General features: G+C 42.8%; 1 protein-coding gene across 1 annotated transcript; it reads left to right on the top strand.

Moving 5' to 3' along the window:
- Positions 1-312: 312 nt before the first annotated feature.
- On the top strand, positions 313-20,668 carry krt18a.1 (keratin 18a, tandem duplicate 1; the record flags this gene model as incomplete). Its single annotated transcript, XM_080443954.1, has 16 exons — positions 313-883; positions 3,623-3,705; positions 4,442-4,598; positions 5,354-5,518; positions 5,639-5,764; positions 6,109-6,329; positions 6,695-6,811; positions 11,040-11,502; positions 13,672-13,754; positions 13,916-14,072; positions 14,806-14,967; positions 15,493-15,618; positions 15,760-15,983; positions 16,651-16,765; positions 19,935-20,005; positions 20,602-20,668. Exons 1-16 carry the CDS (start codon positions 419-421, stop codon positions 20,666-20,668), a joined length of 2,802 nt encoding a protein of 933 aa, XP_080300080.1. The 5' UTR covers positions 313-418.
- Between the last annotated feature and the right edge of the window lie 3,756 nt (positions 20,669-24,424).

Below are 24,424 nucleotides of genomic sequence, written 5' to 3'. Positions count from 1 at the left end.
ATGAATTGCCACAGAACAGGCCTGTACCCACAATACACAGAATTATAGAGGGGCTCCATCTGTGCAATGAATCAACATCAGAAGGCAGAGTCTCGTTGACTCTAAATAAAAAGTTCCCTAATTCAAACTAACTGTATTTCAGTGAGTATTTAATTTGGAATTTGCCAGCTCAGACGCGCGGGAAGGAGGGCAGAGGCATGCTCTGAAAAGTCCTGTAGTTCGAGGAAACAGTGGAAAAGGGGGCGGGGCCTCTGGGGTGTGGGGGAGTGGTCTGGGGCGGACCCGAGGGCCTCTCTGGGTTTAAATGCTTCCACCTCCTTCCCCTCTGCTCCTGCTTTGTGCCTGTGAGCTCCTGTTTCTGTGCCTCTCGTGCGCACTCTCTCTGTCTCTCCCAGAGTCTCACGTCTCTCCAGCAACTATGAGTTTCCAAAAATCCACCTCGTACTCTGTGCGCTCCTCCTCCAGTGGCAGAGGGCCTTCCGGGCACACGTCCATCACCCGTAGCTCGGCCGCGCCGGCCTACAGGGCCGCCAGCACCTACGGTGGCGCCGGCGGCAAAGGGACCCGCATCTCGTCGGCCTCCTACTCCGGCGTCCACAGCAGCGGCATGGGGATGGGGATGGGTTCCGGGCTGGGGGGCGGCTTCTCTGCCAGCACGCAGATGAGCGGCAACAGCGGCAACACGTCCAACATCATGGGCAACGAGAAGCACTGCATGCAGAACCTGAACGACCGTCTGGCCAACTACCTGGAGACGGTGAGGACCCTGGAGGCGGCCAACAACAAGCTGGAGATTAAGATCCGTGAGGCGCTGGAGAAGAGCGGGCCCGACTTCAGGGACTACAGCAAGTACCAGGCCATCCTGGATGACCTGAGGACGAAGGTGAGGAAGAGGAGGAGGAGAATGGCTTTGGGGGGGCGGGGGGTTGAGGAGGGAAGAGGGAGGAGGAATGTACTCAGATGATTTGTTAGATGTGGGATGAAAGTGTGTGGGAGGGGAGGGGGGGGGGGTCTCGAGGGGGGAGAGGGTAAGGATGGAGGGTTGTGTTGTTCATGGTTGAGTTGAGGGGTTGGTAGATGAAAGCCAGATACAGAGGGGTTCAGGGCTGGGAAGGAATGTGGACAAATGATTTAGTTTGAAGTGTTATCAAGACGGGCCTGGCAAAGCTGTATGGGAGTTGAGGTTAGTGAACTCTGAGAAATGCTTACGGGTCCATTTGGTTCCACTTCTACACTCTCAGAGTTACATATGGATAAATGAACACCAGATTTTCGTTTTTATTTTAATTGTGTATTTTTGTGACCAAATTTTATGTCAGCAATATGTCACAATAATTTGTCTGATGAAACAGAGAGAAAAGAATGTTATGTCACCATAACTCAAGGTTACTCAGCAAACCACAGACGCCTGCTTTAGGGACATGGGAGTGAAAGCTGAGTTGTGATTGGCTCTCAGTAACTGTAGCCACTGTGCAGTCAGGGGGGGGGGCCTGGTCGAGACTGGAAACAGCTGGGGGTCGGGGGGTCCGCTCACCAGAGAGAGAATGAGAGAGAGAGAGAGAGAGAGAGACACACACACAGAGACAGACAGACAGAGACAGATGAAGGAAGGAAGGAATGAAGGTAGAAAGAAAGAAAGAATGTGTTAAGTTTGTTACTTAACATCTCTTATTCACAGTTCACACCGACACAAAAGCTTTGTTTGTATTTGGACCAGTTGGATAATATAAGAAGATTGAGATTAAGAGTTTTGACACTTTGGTGGCTATGTGAAATGTTTGACTATACAGTCTATACAAACACTGAGCACATAGGATCAGAACTGCTGTCTACTGTATCTACAAACACTGTTTATACTGTAGGGAAAGTAAAAAAAAATAACAAAGACTGACACCTGACAGTCAAGGTTCATAGAACAAAACCAAAATGGCAGCACGTCCGCTCAGCTGATCTCTGTCATTAAATCTCTTAGGTCACGGTTCCTGCAAGTCATCAAAATGTTCTATTGGCTGAGCAACATTAAAAGACTAATTGGACACACTTAACTTACTTCAAAGGTTGATTCTGAAGTCAAAACAGCACCACAGATTTAGAATAATGGTTCTCTCTTAACTTGTATGGTGAAGCTTGCTTATAGTCAATTCACAGTGCCTGGTTTGAAAACCCATTATTCCAAATGAGCAATTAGCTTCTCATTTATCTGATAAGCCCCATTCAAATCCAACCACGACAGTGAGTAAGTACAAAAAGATTTTAGGCTGGAGACATTATGCAACTAGGTACATTTGTGAGTCATTCATTCAAGATTTTGGTTAAAGGGGATGTAATTTGATACGAGAAAGGAAAACACTTTGACTTGAGCACTGAAAGACTGTTACTAACTGCAACCTGCCAGCCTGCCCCTTATAACCACATTTGTAATTTGACAACATTTCCAAATAAAACATTTCAGTCAGAATCACTCCTGCAGTGCCAAATAACTGATGGGAAAATGCACTGCCATTTAGAATGTGGGACAGTATGCATAAAGTGTTTGTCTAAGCTTTCCCCAGTGAAAGACATTCAAGGTCAGTTTACTTTACCTTGGAAATGACACAAATATGAGGCTACAGGTTAGACAAGTCCTGTCAACGGTTGCATTTCTATTTAGCAAGATCTTATCATGTGCCTAATCATCCGCACCGCCTCTAAACAAAACAACTAAAAAATATTTAGTAATGATGTAGATTTATACAAGTGAGTTTCTATTTACTCTACAAATATTTCTCTGTCTGCCCCAACCGCCCAGTGGAGTCCAAACAGCTTCATTTTTTGTTTCTGTAGTGACAGGTGCCCTCCCCCTCCTTTAACAAAACAAAGATTCTCACGGCAGGGTCAACAGGAAGTCCCAACCCAGAAATACAACGGCTTGCCCACATCGTCACAGGCAAACACACACGTCTGCATCATAACCGTCAAGCCTCATGCAAATCACGCAGATCCATTGCAGTCCAATCCTGTTCCCTCATGCAGAGTTGCTGCCTGGCAGTTAATGATTGGCTGACGTACTTTGTCACCTGTGCACTTCCCATGAATGCTGGATCATCCCTGCCAGCCCTTATCTTATTGTACCGTGACTGCCGAGCAAATACTGTACTGGCACTGCCTCCAGGCTTTGCAGCTGCCTCTGGCACTGTCCTACCTCACACATACTGTATTATGTCCAGTGGCACCTTGTGAACAAAATCGCCCCTTAGGAAAACTCCTAACTCACTATAAACGGCCATTGAAAAGATGTATCTATGTATGCCAGCTACACTAAGCTTTTAATTGTGCATGACACGCACTGGCCTCAAGGCAGTAATATTGAGTGATTCAAGCTATACTCTGTGTAGAAAAATGATCCCAAGAGATCTCCCCCTCTCTTGTGTCTTTGTCAGTGGCAGTCATTTGTTTAATCCAAACAGGATATCAAAGCCAAACTTGGCAGATTCCGACTTGTTGATTCCGAATGAATGAATGGATTCCTATCAGGTCTTACTAATGTAAACATTGTGATACTTCAGGTTCTGTTTGTGTATGTTATCCATTGTGTTCCCTTCCTAAACTAAACTTTTCCCACTGTGGCTTAATCCTTCCGTAGGTCTTTGATGCCACCGTGGACAACGCCAGTCTGGTCCTGCAGATCGACAACGCGCGCCTGGCGGCCGATGACTTCAGAGTGAAGTAAGTAAAACTACACCCAGACAGCAGCTGGCACACCCAGTTTTATGGGGGGGAGGCTTGTACGAGTAGTGGTTTGAGGAGAGGGAGAGGTGTTGTCTGGTTAACGTAATCATGATTCATCTAAACCTTCACACCCTCAGGCTATAAAAGAAGATTATAAAGAAGGAAACACTTAAAAGTTTAAGTTGCTTGTGTTTTGCTACCATTGTTCCTGCTAGCTGCTATTTTAGCCTGGCTAAAGTCGGACGGGGGAAGTTCCGACTTGAAGCTAACACTAACATTTTGTGGTCAACCCATGTGATTACATACGTCTATGCAAGCATAACAGGTTTTATGATCATGCCATATAGGAAATGTAACCAAAGAATGTAACCTTAGAATTGTCTTAAGACGATTGTTTTCATTCACGGTATGTAGCACCATGTTTGTGTGACATTCACTAGTTGGAACATCAAGTGTTGGAACATCAGTGCCCATTTGGCTCCTACATCAAGGATGGCATTGATTGGTCTGTTTAAACCACCAAACAGCTTTGACTCTATGGGGAGCTAGAGGGGCTTTCAGACTATAGTCTTGTTTTGTTTTGCTTTGGCTCATTAGACTTCATTTATCACTGCAAACACAAACACAAACGAGTAGGCTACAAAAAGCAGCAGCAATTAAAGATATTGATGAGAATACTACAATGAGTATTTTGGCATCAACCTGACCACTCTGCTCTGCTTTGTGCGTCTAGGTTCGAATCAGAGCTGTCCATCCGCCAGTCCGTGGATGCCGACATCGTGGGTCTGAGGAAGGTCATCGATGACACCAACATGGGCCGCATGAACCTGGAGAGTGAGATCGAATCCCTGAAGGAGGAACTCATCCACCTCAAGAAGAACCACGACCAAGTGAGTGGGACTGGTCTGCTGGAGAATTACTGGAAAATTTGTTTTCATACAGTAGCTATAAAAAAAAAGTTCCATAGATAAAAGATTATTACTGAGTGGTTAATGGTTGCTTTCATCCCTCGAGCCTCATCAGTCATCTGCCTCCATCTCATTAGTTCTTCAAACAACTACCCAAATCCTTGAACTAATGTTTGTCGATTCGCAGATGTCAGTCATCACATACAGCTCTAAATGTTTGCTTTACAGTAAATGTCACCTTACAGACCTGTGACTGTCATAGACTATGGCATGACACACAGCTGTCACTGACCCGTACCCAAAGGCGTTCTTGAACAGGAAGATGAACAAAGTGTCTTTCTGTGGGGACGGGTTTACTTGGACATGTGAATTCTGCGGCGAACCTCATCATAAAACAACCTCCCCATATTTGGCAGTGGAGATGAACCACAGAATTCTAATTGCAGGCATCCGAACGGCGCAAGTTAACACCCAGACAATTTTGTTTACGTACTGAAGTATTTTGCACCTCATTTTAAAAGAACCCAAAGGTCAGCCTTGGGTCAGTAATCCAGCTCCCTTAGTGTTTGCCTAACCACAAAATGACACTGTTCAATATTGCAGCTGGATGGGTCCTCAGAATAGAATGCACCATTACGTGACCTGCAAACATGACCTTAAAAGTGACATATCCATTTGAAATAACTGTTTTCACACCACATCTAACCTCTGCATTCTGTGTTTGTTTGTTTTTTTAGGACGTAATGGAGATCCGTAACCAGATCGCCCAGTCAGGAGTCCAGGTGGACGTTGATGCTCCTAAAGGTCAGGACCTGGCCCAGATCATGGCAGAGATGAGGGCCAAGTATGAGAAGATGGCACAGAAGAACCAAGAGGAGCTCAAAGCATGGCACGAATCTCAGGTAAACCTTTAAGAGGTGCAGAGCATCTCAAATGTTGTTGAGTTCCCTGAACTCGGATTTCATACACAGCCTATCATGGATGCAGCATACAGATCCTTATCTCATATGTCTTTATTTCAGATAACAGAGGTACAGAGTCAGGTCGTCCAGAACACAGAAGCCCTCAAGGGCGCACACACGGAGGTCAACGACCTGCGCAGACAGCTACAGACGTTGGAAATCGAACTGGAGTCACAGAGGAGCCTGGTGAGGTTCCTTCTCTCGGCACACAGACTTCATTTAGTGTCTCTCTTCAACACACTCTCATTTCATTCACTGTTGTTGACACAGCTAGCCTTCATGGGCCGGTGGCCTGTCAATGTAGCATGATGGAGCAAGTATCTTTTCACCCATTTATTTCTTTTTTGTCTGCCTGCCTGACTTTAATGTCATAGGCAAAACATTTCCAAAATGTTCAAACGAAATTGAAGATATAATGTGTATTTTTTATTAAACTAATTTTTTTTTTTAATTACAATTTCCAAGCTCACAACACGTTATGAACATGTACTTCTTTCCTTCATTGTTTCTTCCACCTTCCCCCCCAACAGAAAGGGTCTCTGGAGGGGACACTGAGGGACACAGAGATGCGATACAACATGGAAATCGAGTCTCTCAACACAATCATCGTGGGCCTGGAGGCGGAGCTCACAAAGCTGCGTAACAGCATCATGCACCAGACGCAAGAGTACGAGGCCCTGCTCAACATGAAGATGAAGCTGGAGGCTGAGATCGCCACCTACAGGAGACTCCTGGATGGCGGAGACTTCAAGTGAGTAGGCCAAAATGTCAAAGTTACCTTCTCTTTAACTACGCTCTTACATTAGAACACAGCAAAATCCTCCAAATGTATCCCTTTGTAAATCCTGACAAAAAAGTTGTCTAAACTAAGATTTTTTTTCATAAATACTTTTCTTTTACTTTTTTTCACAATAAATGTATCTACTAAATATGCAATACACCATAAAATGGCTGTGGAATAAGGTAATAAAGTACAAAATGATGGTAAAAATGCTCATTACATTTTGACATGATACAAACCGATTATATAATGACTTTAAAATCTCATTTGATACCTTTTCTGCCGGCTATTCGATTAACTGTTACACCTCATGTGTCTTTCTGGAACATTCTCAGGCTCCAGGATGCTCTGGAGGAACAGAGGACCACGGTGACCAAGAAAGTGATGACCGTCACGCAGACCCTGGTGGACGGCAAGGTGGTCTCTTCCAGCACAGACACCCAGCAGCTCTGAGCAGCCAGACCTTCAGTTTCTCACAACACTAAAGCTTTCTTTATACCCCATCGCAGGACGGTGTCCCTTGCCGTCAAGAACAGATTTTCAAGCTAACAACACGTCATGATTCCCCTTGTCGGCAAGGGACACCGGTCGTATGGAGTATAGGTTAGGCTTAACACAACACTGGCCAAATGAAGCATTGATCCATGGTGTTGTTGGTTCTTCTCACCCATCTATTAGTGCAACAACACTAACCCCACACTGGCTAGGAAAATATCGTCAAAATCCCTATTATTACTGTCATCATTTGGAACCATTTTCCAGTAGACTAACACAGGACTAAAATTCTATATCAGGCTCATCTCAACTGGGTCAGAGGGAAACTAGCTCATCTTTTATTTATTCCATTGTCATTTTCTTTTACATGTGTGTTACATGTGTCTGTCTGTTCACCTCACCCATTAACCACTTAAACCATACTTTTGCACCGCGGAAATAGCTCATCTGCAAGCTCACTACACATTGTATTGTGTGTGTGTTGTGAGCTTGGAAATATTTGAAATGTTTTGACATTTTCTGAAGATTTTTGCATATAATGCCCAAGATAGGGGCACCAGGTTGAAAGTGGTTAATGGGCTCAGATGTTTACCAAAGGCGTTAAAGAATAAAGTTGTGTTGAAGTGAACACAGCGGCCATTTTGACCTACTAAAACCATCAAAGGAAATTGTCTGTTTTGTTACGTTTTTATATGTCATTCTCATGTTTGGTTTTCTCTCTGTTTGGTTGGATCTGCCTGATGTGCTGTAATGGTCAATCAAAACAAAAATAAAGTCTACTCCCATAACATCTCAGTTTGGCTGTTGTATCTTGTTTTCAGGAACATCAATAATATCATGTTAAACACTGGTTTTATTAAAGCTCGACTATGCAAGATTTCTGGTCTGTATGTGTACAAACAGGGAAGGTGTGGCGTTAAACACACTCCCTCCCCTCTAAGAGACATCAGACAGCTGGTTGTCTTTGATGCATTAATTGATTAGAGAGAGCACTAACGAGCACATACCGAGTTTCACTTTTATTGCCCAATCAATCAACTCAAAGCTCACTAACGCCCCCCCCCCCCCCCACACCAGCCTTGAGGCGTCCCTCTGCCCTGATGAACATCAACATAAACAGTGGAACGAAAACAAAATACAGCCTGAGGGGCGTGTCTTTATGTAGGCAAACACACCAGCACAATAATATAGTGGAGGGAAATGATGGCTGAAATAGTCATATACTGTACGTAACAAAATGTGGCTAAAAGTTACACAGTTGACCTTTAAAATGGCTTCAAATACATCACATCAATGTAGGCCTACTTCGTCATCACGAAGTCATCACAAAGTCATCACAAAGACCAGAAGGCTAAAGATGAACTATTAGTGTAAATAGCCTGTGTCGTCCACAGTGCAGCTAGTTCAGGTATTATGGATAGCATAGTAACGCGTAGCCAGACAACTATTCCACAATCTCCGAATGCTACTGTATATCGAGTATGTAACTATACCTCCCTAAAGCCGAGAAAGGAAGCTGTCATCTGTTCGTCATTTACATTGATGAAAATATGTTTAAAAATATCTTAAAAACATTTTTTAATTCCCAGTTCTGACAAGTAAGAAGCTATATATGCTTCAACTAATTCGATTTACATTAGGACAGACATTTTTACCCGACTGCTAAGACCAAACGGAAGCGGGGAGGAGGCAGACAGGAGGACATCCGCGTTACTCTCGGATTGTTTTCACCGCTTCCTTTGCACAGACTGTGACGGAAGCATTGGGAAATTGTGTGAGTCAACAGTCTGGCTCGAGAGACTTGGGATAGCATACTATACTATAGTCCAGGGATTCCCAAACTGTAGTGCGTGCGGTGCACCCCCTGGGGTGTGCAGGCTGCCTCTAGGGGCTGCGTGACATTAATAGTGTAATGGTGGTCCTAGTGTTATACCTTCATTAATTACTAATAAATAAATAATTATTTCAAAATAGATTTTTCACTATATAAAAAAACAAAATGAAAGAAAATCCTTCGTGAACTTTTAATTAAAAACATACAGTAATGTACCCAAAATGCACTGTCCGGCATTGGGATATCTAAAGTTATCAGTCAAAAATTTTGAGTTGCAATTTCATAAAGATTAATGGTGTATAATTTGGTGTGTGATATTTTCTTTAATAACTGCTGTTATTATTGATAGCCTATGTATGGTTAATTGTGGGCTCGCTAATGTGAGCACAGTAATGTTTACAGTAATTATTCTCCCCACTTTTTTGAATGTGAGAGCTCATAGGCTTATTGCATATTTTCTTATGTGTTCTTATTTTTTATTAAAGTTGATGCCTTTAATGGGGCTATAAATAGACTGTGTTGACTTTTTTAAGGTGTCGGGCATTGGGGGTGTGTATCAATTAGGCCAAGAGAAGGGGGTGCATTGCCTAAAAGATTTGGGAACCGCTGCTATAGTCTACAGTATGTATAGCCTATCTGGGATGCACATTTTAATTTCCAAGGTACAGGGACAGGGACAAATAGAAAAACCTAAAATGAACAAGTGATGACAGGAAAAAAGAGAGTAGCTGCCTGGTGAAGCCGGGTTACATAATTTTTCTTCCTGTTATTTATTTTTATTTTTCAGTTTTAATTTGTAATCCAAGAACAGAAACACCATCTCATGGCATGAATACACAGTGTTGTAATCAGTGTTCTAATAGCATCATAGATTGACCATTATTGATCCTGTGAGGCAAGTTCAGTTGCCATACCAACTACCTGCAGGCGGTTTGTAAAAACACAGGACAGATACAGATAAGAGAGAGTTCATCTAAGCTTAAAAATATTAAATAACATCCATCATATTCTATCCTACAACAGAGTACCTTCAGCTTCCATAAGTATATTTTATCCCATGGATTCAGAACAACACTTTGTCAATGTCTTAGAATCATCCTCACCAAAACATTAAATACAGGTTTCCAAACATTAAAGAACTCACCTACAGTATGTCCACTTGCATAAGTGAGCCTTTCAAGTGGGATAACTTTCAATTTGTGTCAAACCAGCAAGAAACTGATGGTTTAAAATACCCAACACTGTAGATTGATAGATGTGTGCCAAAGGATAGTTGATTTAAATAAAATAAAATAAGACATTAAAACATTATTTCTGATAATTATTAGTTAATAGCTTGATTGATTCATAATATTTCTAACAATATTTTTAACAATTAACACTTGGGAAGTATTGTACCACATGTTTCAAAATTCAATGTACTGTATTTGTTACATCTCACATGTACACAAGAGTAGCTCCTCAACAGAACAACAGAACAAAAGAATAAGTAAAGTAAGAAATAGTACAGTATGTACAGTACATATCATACTTTGAGGTGCTTTTAAGGTGCAGTGTGCATGAGTCATACATCTAAATTTTATATCCATAATATAATATGTACTCAGCCCAGACTCTCTCAACTTTCAACAGCAGTTGATACAATTAGCAACGAATGCAGGTCTCAGACTCAATTTCACCTCATGTATAACTAGCTTAACAGCTCAACAGTATGTTGGGCTGTTAAGTGTAAATCATTAAGCTTCAAATTACATCGCTGTTTTGCACACCGACACCGATGGGTACATTTGGCCATCAACCTGCAGAGTGAAATCCTCTGTGCTAATGAACAGTATCCATTTATAAGTCAATGAAATTTTAGATGAAATGTGAGCGTTGATTGTTGTTGATTGTTATTTTAACTCATGGGACTGTATTATAAGCAGCATATCTGCAGTGGTTGGAAGTGGTCTCCCTTCTTTTCCATAAAAAAATGTAGACCCTGGTGTTGTGTTGGACACCTACTGGTTGACAAAGTATAGTACTGCCGGAAGCTCATAAGCTCATAACATGTCCCCTGGCTAAGCAGGGATTCCTTCTTTACAGAGCAGTGGAACTTTGGTCTCCCAGGCAGGTTTGAATCATGACAGCTAGGATTTTACAGTGTGGTAAAGTTGGCATAACTACAGTTTATCACTCTCTCCTTTCAGGTGATATAGGGTCAAAGAAAACAAATACTACAGCATCATCTTGGGTGTGGTGGCCAAAGTCTAAACACAAGAGCCAAAGGTGAAAACCTATAGCCCACGTATATGGTGTGTCAGGACTATAAAACACCTTGACCGTCCTACAGCCAGCACTCTGTGATCCAGCAGCCTCTCATCAGACCTCTCTGTCCACCGATCTCCACTCTACTCACCAATGGAGCCTCTTATTAGACGTCAGAGCTCACAGCTCCTTGGCCCCTCTCTTCTGGAGAGGTCCTACGCCAACAGCGTCAGCGGAGGAGCTGGGGGCTATGGCACCAGGATCTCCACTAGTTCCATTGGCGGTCGGGTCGGCAGTGGCTTCGGCAGTGGCTTCGGCAGTGGCTTCGATTACCAGGCCTCCAGGACCCTGGAGTCCGGTTCCGGGTCTTTCAAAATCGGCAACGAGAAGGCCACGATGAATGGCCTCAACGAGCGCCTAGCCAGCTACCTGGAGACTGTGAGGAACCTGGAGCTGGTCAACCAGAGCCTGGAGATTAAGATCAGGGAGGCCATTGCCAACAGAGGCCCCAGCGAGGAGCGAGACTATGGCAAATACAACGCCATCATTATGGATCTGAGGGCCAAGGTGAGTGACAGCCATCATTCAAAAATAATAATAACTAGAAAAAGTGCTCCTCGGAGCACAGGTCTCCGCCAGGTCAGGTAGGTTATTGTGGCCTCCTGGTGGAGCTATAATAGGCCAATGTGAAAAGGGTGCCATTTCTTTTTAGGCCTTGCATGAAAATAGGACACTGCATTCATGATTTGAGGCATTTTGTTCAAAATTTTTTTTTTGCTAAATTAGACCTGCTGGTGGTGCTATAACAGGCCAATGTTAAAAGGGTGGCATTTGTTCCTTAACATGTTCATGCTTTGCGGCATTTTGTTCAAAACAAGCCACTACTGCAAACTTTAGATGTGAATCTTAGCCAATCAGGATGGAATATGAAAAATGAAACAGATCCGGCTTGATCACATGACTATAGAGATCATGTGTACCGATTTGCGTGAAAATAAAATTTGGATAAAATCGGAAAGAGTAATATAAAGAAATATGTTTTACATAAGTCGGCCTCCTGGTGGCGCTATAAAAGGTAGAAGTGAAAAATGCAGGGCAAAGGTTTTTCCTTGACCTCTAGGGAGTGCGCATACAGAGTTTTACACAGATCGGTGCAGTTATAGGTAAAAACACAAATGGGCCTGTTATAGCGCCACCATGAGGCTGATTTGAAAATGTTCAAGTGGCATTTCTTCCTCTGCCTAAATGTGCTTGCAAAATATCATGGAAATTGCATGCTGTGTTCATGATTTGAGGCATTTTGTTCAAAACGGAGCACTCCTACAAACTTTGGAAGCCATTTTTAGCCAATCAAGATGGAATATGAAAAATCTGAAAGACTGGTTTTGTTTAATGACTATAGAGATACTGTGTATCGATTTGCAAGATTTTTGGGCAAAATCTGTAGGAGTACATTCAAAAAGTATGTTTTGCACAAAGCGGCCTCCTGGTGGCGCTATAACAGGCCTATGTGAAAAATGTGGGGCAGAGGTTCTGCTCTGGCATCCAGGGAGTGTGTGTGCACAGTTTGGCTGCGATCAAGCCAACGGTGCCGGAGATTAGCTGTACACAAAATGACAGAATGACACACGGAGGAACGGACGGACGGACGGACGGACGGACACACACGGACGGACGGACAGGGGGTAAAACATACTCTCTCGCCATGCCTTTCGGCCTGGCGGAGACAATAATCTGTGAGGATATCACAAAACACAAGATTGTATTGATAATTCAACATTAATTAAAAAGTGATAACAATAAATAAGATAATAAGACAATACATTTAACACACCGGCCAAGTGGCTGCGGTGTTAAGTGATAAGATGGGTGGGGCACGAATGCTTTCGAGTGCGCCCTGATCCATAAAAGGTCGAGAACCACCGATATACTGTAAGTGATGTGATGTAATTCATATGTTGAATCGCTTTATCTGAACACTGGAAATATGAAGAAACAAATGGTTGATTGGTTGTTCATGAAAAACAATATTAATGGATGGAGGATTTGAACATTGGCAATTATAATTCATATCGAACTATCATACTTTAACTCATTGACCAGCATCACATTTACCCTCTTCAGCTCTGCCTGTCCACTTTAATCTAAGTTCATCATGGCCAGGAACACAAGAATTTTGTTGATGACTGTAGACATGGGCGGTGATATTTTGATAGTTTTATTTACTGTCTCTAAAACAAAAAGTTAAAGAGTTCATCACTCTAAAGTAACCTCACTCTTTCACAACCTTTATTACTTGGACTTTGAATCATACCATGGGTGAATCTCTGCTGTCCAGTGATAAACTGCTTTCACTGACTGATACACTAGATTTACAGCATGCTATTAACCCACAATTACCCCTTATATGATCTATATGATGTACTAGCCATCAGAATGGCCGATGAGAAAAGCAAACATGAAATGTCATGATACTATCACAGTATGTGTACACAGCAACATCACTCACTCACTGTCCATTTGTACACTCTTTTACACTCAGATCTACAAGTTCTCAACATGTCACAACGAAACACGTTGTGAGCAAGTGAATCTGCTATTCTCGCCACACGATCCCATATGACGAAGTATAAAATAGGGCTTAAGTTAAATTAACACTCTGCATTTCTCTGTGGCTATATTTCTGATTTCTGAGCAGGAAAAACTACAATCTTTTTCATGTCTCCTTTCACTCAGATCTTGAACATGACAAAGGGCAACGCCCAGCTCGCCATTGCGCTGGACAACGCACGTCTCGCCTCAGACGACTTCAAACTCAAGTGAGTGGGTAGCTATGTCTAGCCTCCATGTTTGTGTTCAAGTCATTAACGAACGGCCAAATAATTGTTCTACATAAAATGGACAAACCCAAACAAGAGTCGAACCCATTTCCAGAACATAACAATGATATTATCATAACCTGAAGTTAACCTTTTCTCAGGCTGGAGTATGAGATGTCGATGCGACAGGCGGTGGACGCAGATGTGAACCGTCTGAGAAGGCTTCTGGATGACACCAACGTGATCCGTCTCCACCTGGAGAGCGACATCGAGGGTCTGAAGGAAGAGCTGATCAATCTGAGAAAGAACCACAAGGCGGTGAGGAAGATGACTCGTCATGATGAAATTGCATTTATTGCAATGATATTGCATTTAATTTAGTATAATGATATTGCATTATATTTCGTGGTGTAGTTCTGTTCCAGTGAGACTCCAGAAAAAGCTGCGCAAGATAACACTCTGAGTTCACAACCCTGCCAAAGCAGAGCCTAAATATGCACTGCTTGTCTGCTTGAATTGACCACATAGATTGAACCCTATGTACATTAGGATTGTGGCCCTATGTGAGGATGTATGTGTATGTGGGACTGGCCTGACTTAAATGCCTGCCTGAACTATCGCAATGCTTCATTTCATAATGACACCATAATGTGACCTATTTCAGCCAGACATGTATGAAAGAGGGAGACAACCACTTTAAACCCCAATATGATACACAGACTCAACCTCTTCAATTTATATCTGGGACAGATTTCCTTTTATGTTCCAATATTAAGACATTGGACATTTTCGTTTTAGATTTTGGATATGCTAAACTGTTATGCAACTGCTCATCTGCTGTATCTAATGAATCTACTCACTAGTTGTATTAATGCATGATCTGGAAGACAATTCAGAGTAAGGACAGTAATTTTGTCACATTCAACATTTGAGATGCTTAAGGTGCTGAGTTGTGATGAGCAGAGAAGAGAAGAGGAGAGGAGAACTTATTCTGTCAAATACAGACCCTTGTTCGAGGAAATAACTCCCCCTCCTGTTTCCTGTTCAACAGGACGTGGGAGATCTCCGTGCCCAGATCTCCCACACTGTGCAGGTGGACGTTGACGCACCTAAAGGTCAAGACCTGGCCAGAATAATGGAGGAGATGAGAGCCAAGTATGAGAAGATTGCCCAGCAGAACCAGAGAGAGCTGCAGGCATGGCACGAATCACAGGTACTGTACAGTCAGTTCTAGCCAGACTCAAACTTCTACACTCAACAGATCTATATAGACCAGTAGCATTTGTTACAGTTAAATTATGTAAGTTACGTTCGCATTAGAGCTAGACCAAAATGGCCTGTAATTATTTGGCTTTTTTGACAACATCGCTATCGGCAATTATGCAGCCGATGTGCCAAAATTTGAACTACTTTACACCGGATGTGCCTAATTTAAGCATGTCGTTATACAGTAGGTGAAGTTTTTTCAAAAATGTACAAAAATAGCAGATAGATGTACAAGTTGGTACCCCACTGCAACGGGACACATTGTGAGCTTGTAGATTGGCTAATGTTTGATCATGTTTGATTAGGGCTTAAGTGGAAAATCAGTTCATTCATGTGTTTATTATTTTGTACCTAAATGTTACTTGTGTTAATGTGTGTGTGTGTGTGTGTGTGTGTGTGTGTGTGTGTGTGTGTGTGTGTGTGTGTGTGTGTGTGTGTGTGTGTGTGTGTGTGTGTGTGTTCTGGTGTCCAGGTGACAGAGGTGCAGGTCCAGGTGACAGAGAACACACTGGCTCTGAAGGAGGCAACCACGATGGTGACGGAGACTAGAAGGAGATGGCAGGCCCTGGAGATTGAACTGCAGTCTCAGCTCAGTCTGGTATAGTAATCCATGGAGACACTGTCATACTGTGTGAAATCTGCTTAATGTCAAACAGTGTCACAACAGTAACTGTGTATTAATGTCTTCCAAATCATTGTGTTAATCAATCAGTCTAATGCCCCCATCTGTCCCCAATAGAAAGGAGCCCTGGAGGCCTCGCTGAGGGACATCGACATGCGGTACAACATGGAGATGGAGAGGTACAACGAGTTCATCCTGAAACTCCAGGCTGAGCTCACCCAGATCCGCACAGACATCCAGCAGCACACGCGAGAATACGAGATCCTGCTCAACATCAAAATGAAACTGGAGGCCGAGATCGCAGAGTACAGGAGGCTGCTGGACGGGGGAACAGACTTCAAGTGAGTATACATACTGTATGGAGAGGAACCAGAGAGAACAAATATGGCAGTGTTTTGGAAACTGCTATTTAAAGCCTTTGGTCGCTAGCTTCGGGGGAAGCTACTGTAAGCTATATATTATATTAAAGGTATATTAAAATGAGCCACGTGAGAGCTTTGTCCTTCTCCGGGAACCTCGTTGTAACTTTCAAATTAGATTCAAATGAACTTCATGCAAACACGGAACAAAGCGAGCCACGCTCAACGTTCTACAAGACACACATTCTTGTCAACGCGACAACATATTTCACTTTTAACCACAGGAACCCTAGCACCCATATTCTGGGCATGCCATATTGGGCAAACATTTGGCAAAAATAGGTTAACTTACCGAAAATATCAGATCTACAAATCGCAATGCAAAACGTTGTAAGCTTGTAGATCGTCTATTGTCGGTGAAAACATTTGGTGTATAGGAAAAAAAGAAGGGTGTACAGAACCCCTGGGGACCCCGGTCAACGAAGTACATGGGGTTTATGTTGTTAAAGGAGCATCTACAAAAAGACAGACAAAACATGAACACTATTTTTTGGTCTCATGCTGGACATAAATGTTCCTCTACTAGATAAACCTGTAATTGAAACAAGAAGCCTTGCATCTGACATCTTTTACATTTAATTTCTTTCAGACTTGAAGATGCACTTCATTCGAAGACGATTCAGACCAAAGTGGTGACGATCGTTCAAACTCTGGAGGATGGCAAGGTCGTGTCGGAGAGCAAGGACGTCACAGCCAGTGAAAAAGTAGTGGAGGCATAAAAGTCATTCAAAGTCATACAGAGAAAAAAAATGATTTCAGTAACAAAATAATAAATGCCCAACTAAAAGGAAACTGTGCTCTGTGTGGTCTTGGCTCAATAATGTAGGTCACTGGTAGACATACGGTATGTGTGCTTACACCTTCTATATTTATCACATATCCAGTCTTTATTTGCCATTGGGTGAGGGGAGTGATAAAATTCCTGTTGCGCAGCGAAAACAGCAGATCTACAAGATCACAATACATTGCGATGAGATGCGTAGTGAGCTTGTAGCTTGCTGCTATTTTCGCCCACGCCAGGTTGAAAGTGGTTAATAACTGATAAGCGTAAGCGACCTTGCTGCAGAAGGAACTTGGCATCAAACTCAGCATCAAACATGGCCACCACGTTTATATAACCATGTGGTGTCTCCCCATATATACGTATATATATATACACAGTATACCTACAAACCTATACTTATAGTATATACATACTCTATATGAACAGACGTTCCAGCTTCCATTCAAGGAAATCTCCAAGCAAGCTGACCTGCAGTAAATTATTGATTACATAACGCCCCCGTGCTTGGGCGTTGGGGGAGCCCCTATATAAAATAACTCCTCCATCACGTACCGTCTCTTTGAGGCTGGGCTGCCTTGGCCGCCTGCCAACGCTCCATACCACCCCCCTCTGCTCTGTGTCCACAAGACATTGTGTTGCTCTATCCGTTACTCAGGAATTCACAGTCCTGACCTGCAGTTACCAAGCTTTGCCCCCTGTCGTTTAGAGAAGGCCCCTATTCCCAGGACTCTTGGTCCAATCCAGTTCTGTCCAGTCTCTCCTGTTTGTTTTCATTCCCGTTAATCACGCTGATCTCCTCACAATGTTTGTTTGAGACAGAAGGACCTCTTCCGGTCTAGGTTGACTCATACTGCATAACTTAATTTTAATTGGCGGCTGACATGATGGAATTGCTGGAAATATTTGATAATTGGTCTGAAGATTTCAGTACACTTAGACGATAACTAAGTTATCTGTACTGAAACTCGCTGTCCCGAAACAACTATAAATCCACGCACTGTTCACCATTACAATGACACTTATAAGACTGAATCACAGCGTTTCAAAAGACATGAATCATTTTGCTCATTTCTTGCCAGACTGCAATCGAAAACTGTTCTCCAATTACAGTTGGCCACTAACAATAGTTGTTTAATTTGTGCCGGTTTTCCAGTGCCATGTTCCATGCCCCACGGGCAGTTGTTATGGTGCATAATGTGCGTGACAGTCCAGCATCCCAGTCTCAATATCTACTGGTCTGGGGGAGAGTTGTAAAGCTGTCTTCCCTCTGAGACACATAGCTTTTGTTCCAGGGCTCTGTAGCCAGACACCACATATTAGAGGACTGAATGAATTTGGACACATGGATCAGGGACGGAGGGCATTCCAGAGGAATAAAAAAACAGAAGGGAAGAAAGACAAGGAACATAAGAAAGAGTCAGAGAGAGAGAGTAAAACATCGGCAGATCTTTCCTGTGCATGCTTGTCATTCCGCAGTGGCAGGGCCTAAGCCTTGGAGAGCTACACAGTAAAATCCTCAGTGTTAAATTTATCCATTTGCAACTCCCAAGAGTGTACTGGGGTGGTGAGGCACTGGGGTGGTGAGGCACATACGTATCTATACTTCTAAAGTTTTGTTTGTGATGCCTATTTTGCACTTATTTTCTCTTCTTCGTGTTCTTTTTTGTCAAACAAACAATATCAGGATTTAATCCTCATACAGTATGAGTAAACAATAAAAGGTCAATAATTAAATCTGATCATTGAAGAACTCACATGTATATGGCCCTTTATTATATTACATTTATTCTTAACCTATTCAAAAAACTAACAGGAATGTTACTGAATAAACCCATTTGCAGGGAGTCAGTTATCAACAGTCAAACCGCGCAATCCAATTGATTGATAGGTGTAGAATAACCATATACCATGGCTATGAAGTCTAATGTCTTTGTGGTTCTGTATCAAACTGTAGGTCAATGTGAGGTGTGAAATCCAAAACAAAATGTCTCTATGGAGGTTAAACTGTGGATGAGTGAGTAGAGCAATGTCTCCGGGGAGGAAGTCCACCTTAAAAGGATGATATATAGAGCAGAAAGATTAAATAGTTAACTTGAAAAGCAAAAACAAAATGATCACTGCTAAATGAAACGCGCTGTCAAATGCTTTGGTGACAGGTGTCAGAAAAAAATGTGTAGATTAAATCTTCAAATAGCATCAAAGGTGTGTTTATCATAGTTAATTAATTAAGCAATAACTCACTCCAGGCCATTTAAGTTTCACATATCACAACTAAGGGGCTTGTTGGTTCTCCACATCGTGCCAGGCCGATGTGGAGACAAAAACACACATTATCTACGACAATCATGGCCTGTAGTGAGTTATTGCTTTTAATTTAACCATGTAAACTCTAGCGTCCCTATTCTGGACGAACATTCAGTGAACATAGACAATCTACAAGCTTGTAGATTGGCTATTTTCGGCAAAGAGATTTGGTGTAGAGGGAAAGAAATAACAGACCTAGCATAGAACCCTGGGGAAACAAAATATATATAGGGTTTAAGTGGTTTGGATTTCTGTTTTATTTTTGATAGTGACAGTGTGAGAGAGGGGATGACATGCAGCAAAAAGCCTCGAGTTGGATTCGAATCCAGGCCAGCTGCAAAAACAAAAACTGCTCATCACAGCCAGGGCATGGCAAGATGGAAGGCACTGACTGGCACAAGGTTTTCCTCAGCTTTTTGCAAATTGTATTGATTGGCACAAACCTCTCTTTGCCTGTACAGTATGGCCTTTGTGCATTAGGCTAATCCTTACATAATACAAGAACAACACAAGGACGTCATTGTCATGACACTTGATGATAACTCTTGTGTGTCTCTTGGCGAGGTGCATGGCATACTGCACTATCCAGGTGTCCGCCTTTTCTTGGTCACTGATCAAACCAGCTAGGCTCCCCACATGTCCTTTTGAATGGTTTTGGTTTGGAGTTCGATGGAGTGATGGAGTTTGGTTAGTCATATCAGTAAAAAAAAACATGGAGAAAAAAAAAGATTTTCTTTCCTCTACAATTAGCAATAAAACATTCGTTTGAGAACACCTTCTGCCAGGTGGACATCAGGATAGTGCTACAACAACATGCCATCCACCTTGACAAGAGACACACCAGAGTCATCATCAAGTGTGTTGATACTGACGTCATTGTGTTGCTCTTGTATTATGTAAGTTGCAACAAGACTCAGCTTCCGCCCTAAAGCCCAAATGCCATTCTGTACAGGCAATAAGAGATCAGTGCCAATCAATACAGTCTGTGAAAAGCTGGGGAAAGCCTTGTGCCGGTGGCTTCCAGCTTCCCATGCCCTGACGGGCTGTGATACAATGAGCAGTGTTATTTCAAACAAAAACAACTGCTTTTACAAACTTTCAGAAGTACTTGGAGGAAATGAAAAGTCTACGTCACTTTGATTTGACAACAAATATTGAGGAGTGATTTCCTGTAGCTAGACATTACGCACTCATTTCGTATGGAAACAAGTAAAAGGGGTTGAGTGTACCACTCTGGATGAGTTGAGGTGTAACTACCTCAGACGCCTGCCTCTCAACTGCCATCAACTGAAGATCAATTTAGGCAGCATGTATGACCTATGTACCAAGCTGTTGTTTGGTGCACACCGACGTTGCCATGGGGCTTCACCCCGCCCTGTCTCAGCTTGATGGGGGAAAATAAATGTGTACACATGTGTGTGTACACAGCATACGTATGTATTGTGTACACAGCATGCTGTTCGTGTACAACAGCTCAGCTCTAAGGCTCAGAGACTTAGACCTGCATCTGAACATGTGAAACTGGATACTGGATCTCCTGATGAACCACTGCCAAGTGGTGAAAATGGGCAACATCACATCACACTCTCTGACCCTCAACACAGAAGCCCCTGAGTCAGGGCTGCATGGTGAGTCCTCTACTCTACTGTACACACACAACTGCGTGGCCACCACACACAGCTCCGATGTCATCATGAAGTTTGCTGACGACACGACAGTGATGGGGCGGATTGTCGTCAACGACGAGACTGCCTGGTGTCAGGAAAACAACCTCGCTCTTAACATACAGATTTTTTAACCATTGCCACCTTGCTACCAATAAGACTGTTGAACATTTTTATGAAAGCACTGTACCTTCTTGGATAAATGTATTATTTTTTATGATGTTCATTCAGAACTGATGTGTAATTCTCTATATGTCCATTAGAAATCTGCATTGCATGATTTTAAGTATTTTAAGTATCATTATCAAGTATCAGTATCAAGTATCATTAAGTCATCATTCACTCATTCACTCATGCACTTCCGTTATGCACATCCCTTCCATTAACACAACCACAACATATCACTGTCACTAACCACACAAGCCACAATGTGCGCGATTAATTTACAGGTGCCGTAGGCTACTTTTCATTGCTCACCACACATTGCGACCAGCACAAACTCACAATATTACGGGTACACCATTTTGTTCCCTTTAGCGTGAGCACCGCAGAGCGAAACCGAAACCAACACGACGCAGCCGCTATTGAAATCTCCCCACAACAACTACACACGCGACCACTTCGCTTCAACCTTAGCCATGGTTCACATGACGCTTGTATACAAGCGTCATGGTGCCGTGTCCCCCTGGTCTAAAGTTGTGTTCGATTTTTTCACATTGCCATCTCTCACATAAACATAAACGTTCAGATTTCAAATATAAAGTGCTTACCACCGAGCCACGGATGTTACAAGGCGATGCGGACCGCGATGAGTACCCGTATCTCCCGTATTGTTCAATAAAAAGCATTTTAATCCCATCGCCGGCCATTTTCTCCAAATTGTCTCCGATACTTTCAACCATGCGACACTAATGGTTGGGAGGTGTATTGCACTCTGATACATTACAAAACAAAAAAAAACAAAAAAAGAAAATGGCCGGCGATGGGATTAAAATGCTTTTTATTGAACAATACGGGAGATACGGGTACTCATCGCGGTCCGCATCGCCTTGTAACATCCGTGGCTCGGTGGTAAGCACTTTATATTTGAAATCTGAACGTTTATGTTTATGTGAGAGATGGCAATGTGAAAAAATCGAACACAACTTTAGACCAGGGGGACTCGGCACCATGACTGTCATGGTATGACAGTCATGTTTCAGGGCTACTTCAACCTGTGCCGTTGCTTTCACTTTAGTCATGTCTCTATCACACCACACTCACGGTAATATGTCCGTCATTCACGTGCCATGAACATCCCAAAGACAACCAACACCACGCAGCCGCTTTCGTAATCTCCCCACAACAACACACGTGTCGGCATCTGGGTTGCCACGTCGGGGTTGACAAGCAGACAGATCTGTGTTGCCAGATGTGCGCCAGAAACAAGCAACCACCTTCATGAAAGAAAAAAAAAACGCCGAAGGGGTCCGCAATGTTTCACGGGGGTCCGCGATGTTTCACGGGGATCCGCGATGTTTTGCGGGGGTCCCAAGACTCCCAGGGGGTCCCCCATGTATTTTATATATATATATATATATTTAATTTTTTTTAACTTTTTGGGGGGACATTTTTATCTCACGATTTTGGAACCCCAAAATAAGCGAGCCCTCGCTAGAGCCCCGTGCGCGGCTAGAGGTCCGGGCGCCCGTACAATACAATACAAGAAAAAACATAAGTACAGAAAAGAAAAAACAGCTACATTATATTTTAAAACAGAGATGTATGACTACCTATGATTGCAGGCGACAGTCATAATATGACAAAGTATAAAATAGGGCTTAAGTGTAATCTCTCTGTGTCATCTCTCTTACATCGCTGACCAAATTCAGTATCATTCTCTCATTTACAAGGACATGATTCATTAGGACTATGTTTTACTATGACAGATACAGTATTAGCTGGATTTATAATCTTATAATCTATCAGGGTGGTGACATGTGTTTTTTTTTTCTGCAGTCCGAATGGTGCAATGTTTTTGGCTTTAGTTCAGGGCGGCTGCAGCCAAGTCATGAATAAAATGTTGCAATCGCACAGGAATGGGAGTCAGACGCAGCCCACATGGTAAAGGAAGGGTGAGGCTAAACTGCAGCAGGAAAACTCACTGGAAATGTCATCTGTTGCAAACGCATTGCATCAGCCAGAGCTTACGGCATTGTGACCGGCTCCAGGTCATTTTGACCAACAGACATACTGTACATGTGCTGCTGACAGGAATTGGCCTTTTGGCGGCTATCAGCGACCTTAAAAACAAACCAGTCTGTCAGTGTAATTAGTGAGTCCATTCAGAACTTTCTCTCAAGTTATGAGTCACTTGCGATAGGTCGGAGGCCTGCAGTATAACGACCTCTCTAATCTATCTGTCTCTCCTCGTTAAAGCTCACCAGCTCTCTCTCTCACACACATGCGCGCGCACACACCATACACCCACGCACGTGCATGCAGGCATGCAATCTCCCCCACCCTCTCAGACGGTTTCCCCTCACACATCTGCAGGGCGTGCCGGGCGTGAGTCAGTCGGTCATGGTGAGCTGGGCCTCATCCCAATGGGAGAAAGGAGAGAGAGGGAACAGGAGGATTGGGAGTGGGGTGGAAATTAAGTGGGGGAGTGGGAAGAAGGGACAAGGTTAATGGGTGGGTTGACAGAAGTATTGCAGAGGTCTGGGTCATCAGTGCTGTGACAGTTAAGTCACGGCCCTCCAGAGGACCCTGGGTGGCCCTGGCCTGCAGGTTCAAGTCCTGAGCCTTCGTCCAGTAATGCAGTGTCACTGTCAGCTTTCTTTATGTCAGCTTTACGCACACACACACACGCACACGCACAAACTCTATTCTCTCTGTTTATGATGCCAAGTGCAATATGGGCTATTGTGCAAGTGCAATATTATATGGTTCCCCATATTTTAATATTCTAATATAAAATATTTTTTTCCTTAGGATTTATTGTATGTATTATGGATGTTTTTATTAACAATCCGTGGTCCAGCCGTCGGCCGTTACAATCGCTACAATCAACACCGAAGTCCGACATACACAAACAAAAATAATCACAAAGCTGCAGCGACTTAAGTTGAATTCTACTCCACCAACATGAAATATTTCCACAAAAAATATTTACTTACTTCGGGGAAGAGTAATCATTATATATCCAGTGATATATAAACTAAAGTCCAAACCTTGTTTTTCCGTCAATAAACCAACAGAAACCCCCATAGGGAATAGCAGTGGCGGCCATTTTGTGGTTCCACTCTAAAAAAAGGCCATTCATTTTTCCCATAGAGATTTCCAAGAATGTATATCAATAATTTTAAGCCTAGAATCAAGCCATCCAGGCTCCTGGTGAATCATGACCATAAAACATTTGATTCTGTGAAAAACGAATTTTGAAAACTGCAGAACGAAGTGTATTTATTAAATATAGTATATCATATAATTAAATATTACATTTTCTTTTTCTTTTCTTTTCACAGAATCAAATGTGTTATGGTCATGGGCCAGGTAAGGATTCATACTGGGGCCACATTGTGTTTTCCAACTCATATATGGTAATAACAGTGTTATGCAGGCATCTATTT

Source organism: Gymnoscopelus braueri (assembly GCF_963280865.1).
Source record: "Gymnoscopelus braueri genome assembly, chromosome: 12".
Classification (NCBI taxonomy): domain Eukaryota; kingdom Metazoa; phylum Chordata; class Actinopteri; order Myctophiformes; family Myctophidae; genus Gymnoscopelus; species Gymnoscopelus braueri.
This window is presented reverse-complemented; position numbering and strand designations above follow the sequence as displayed.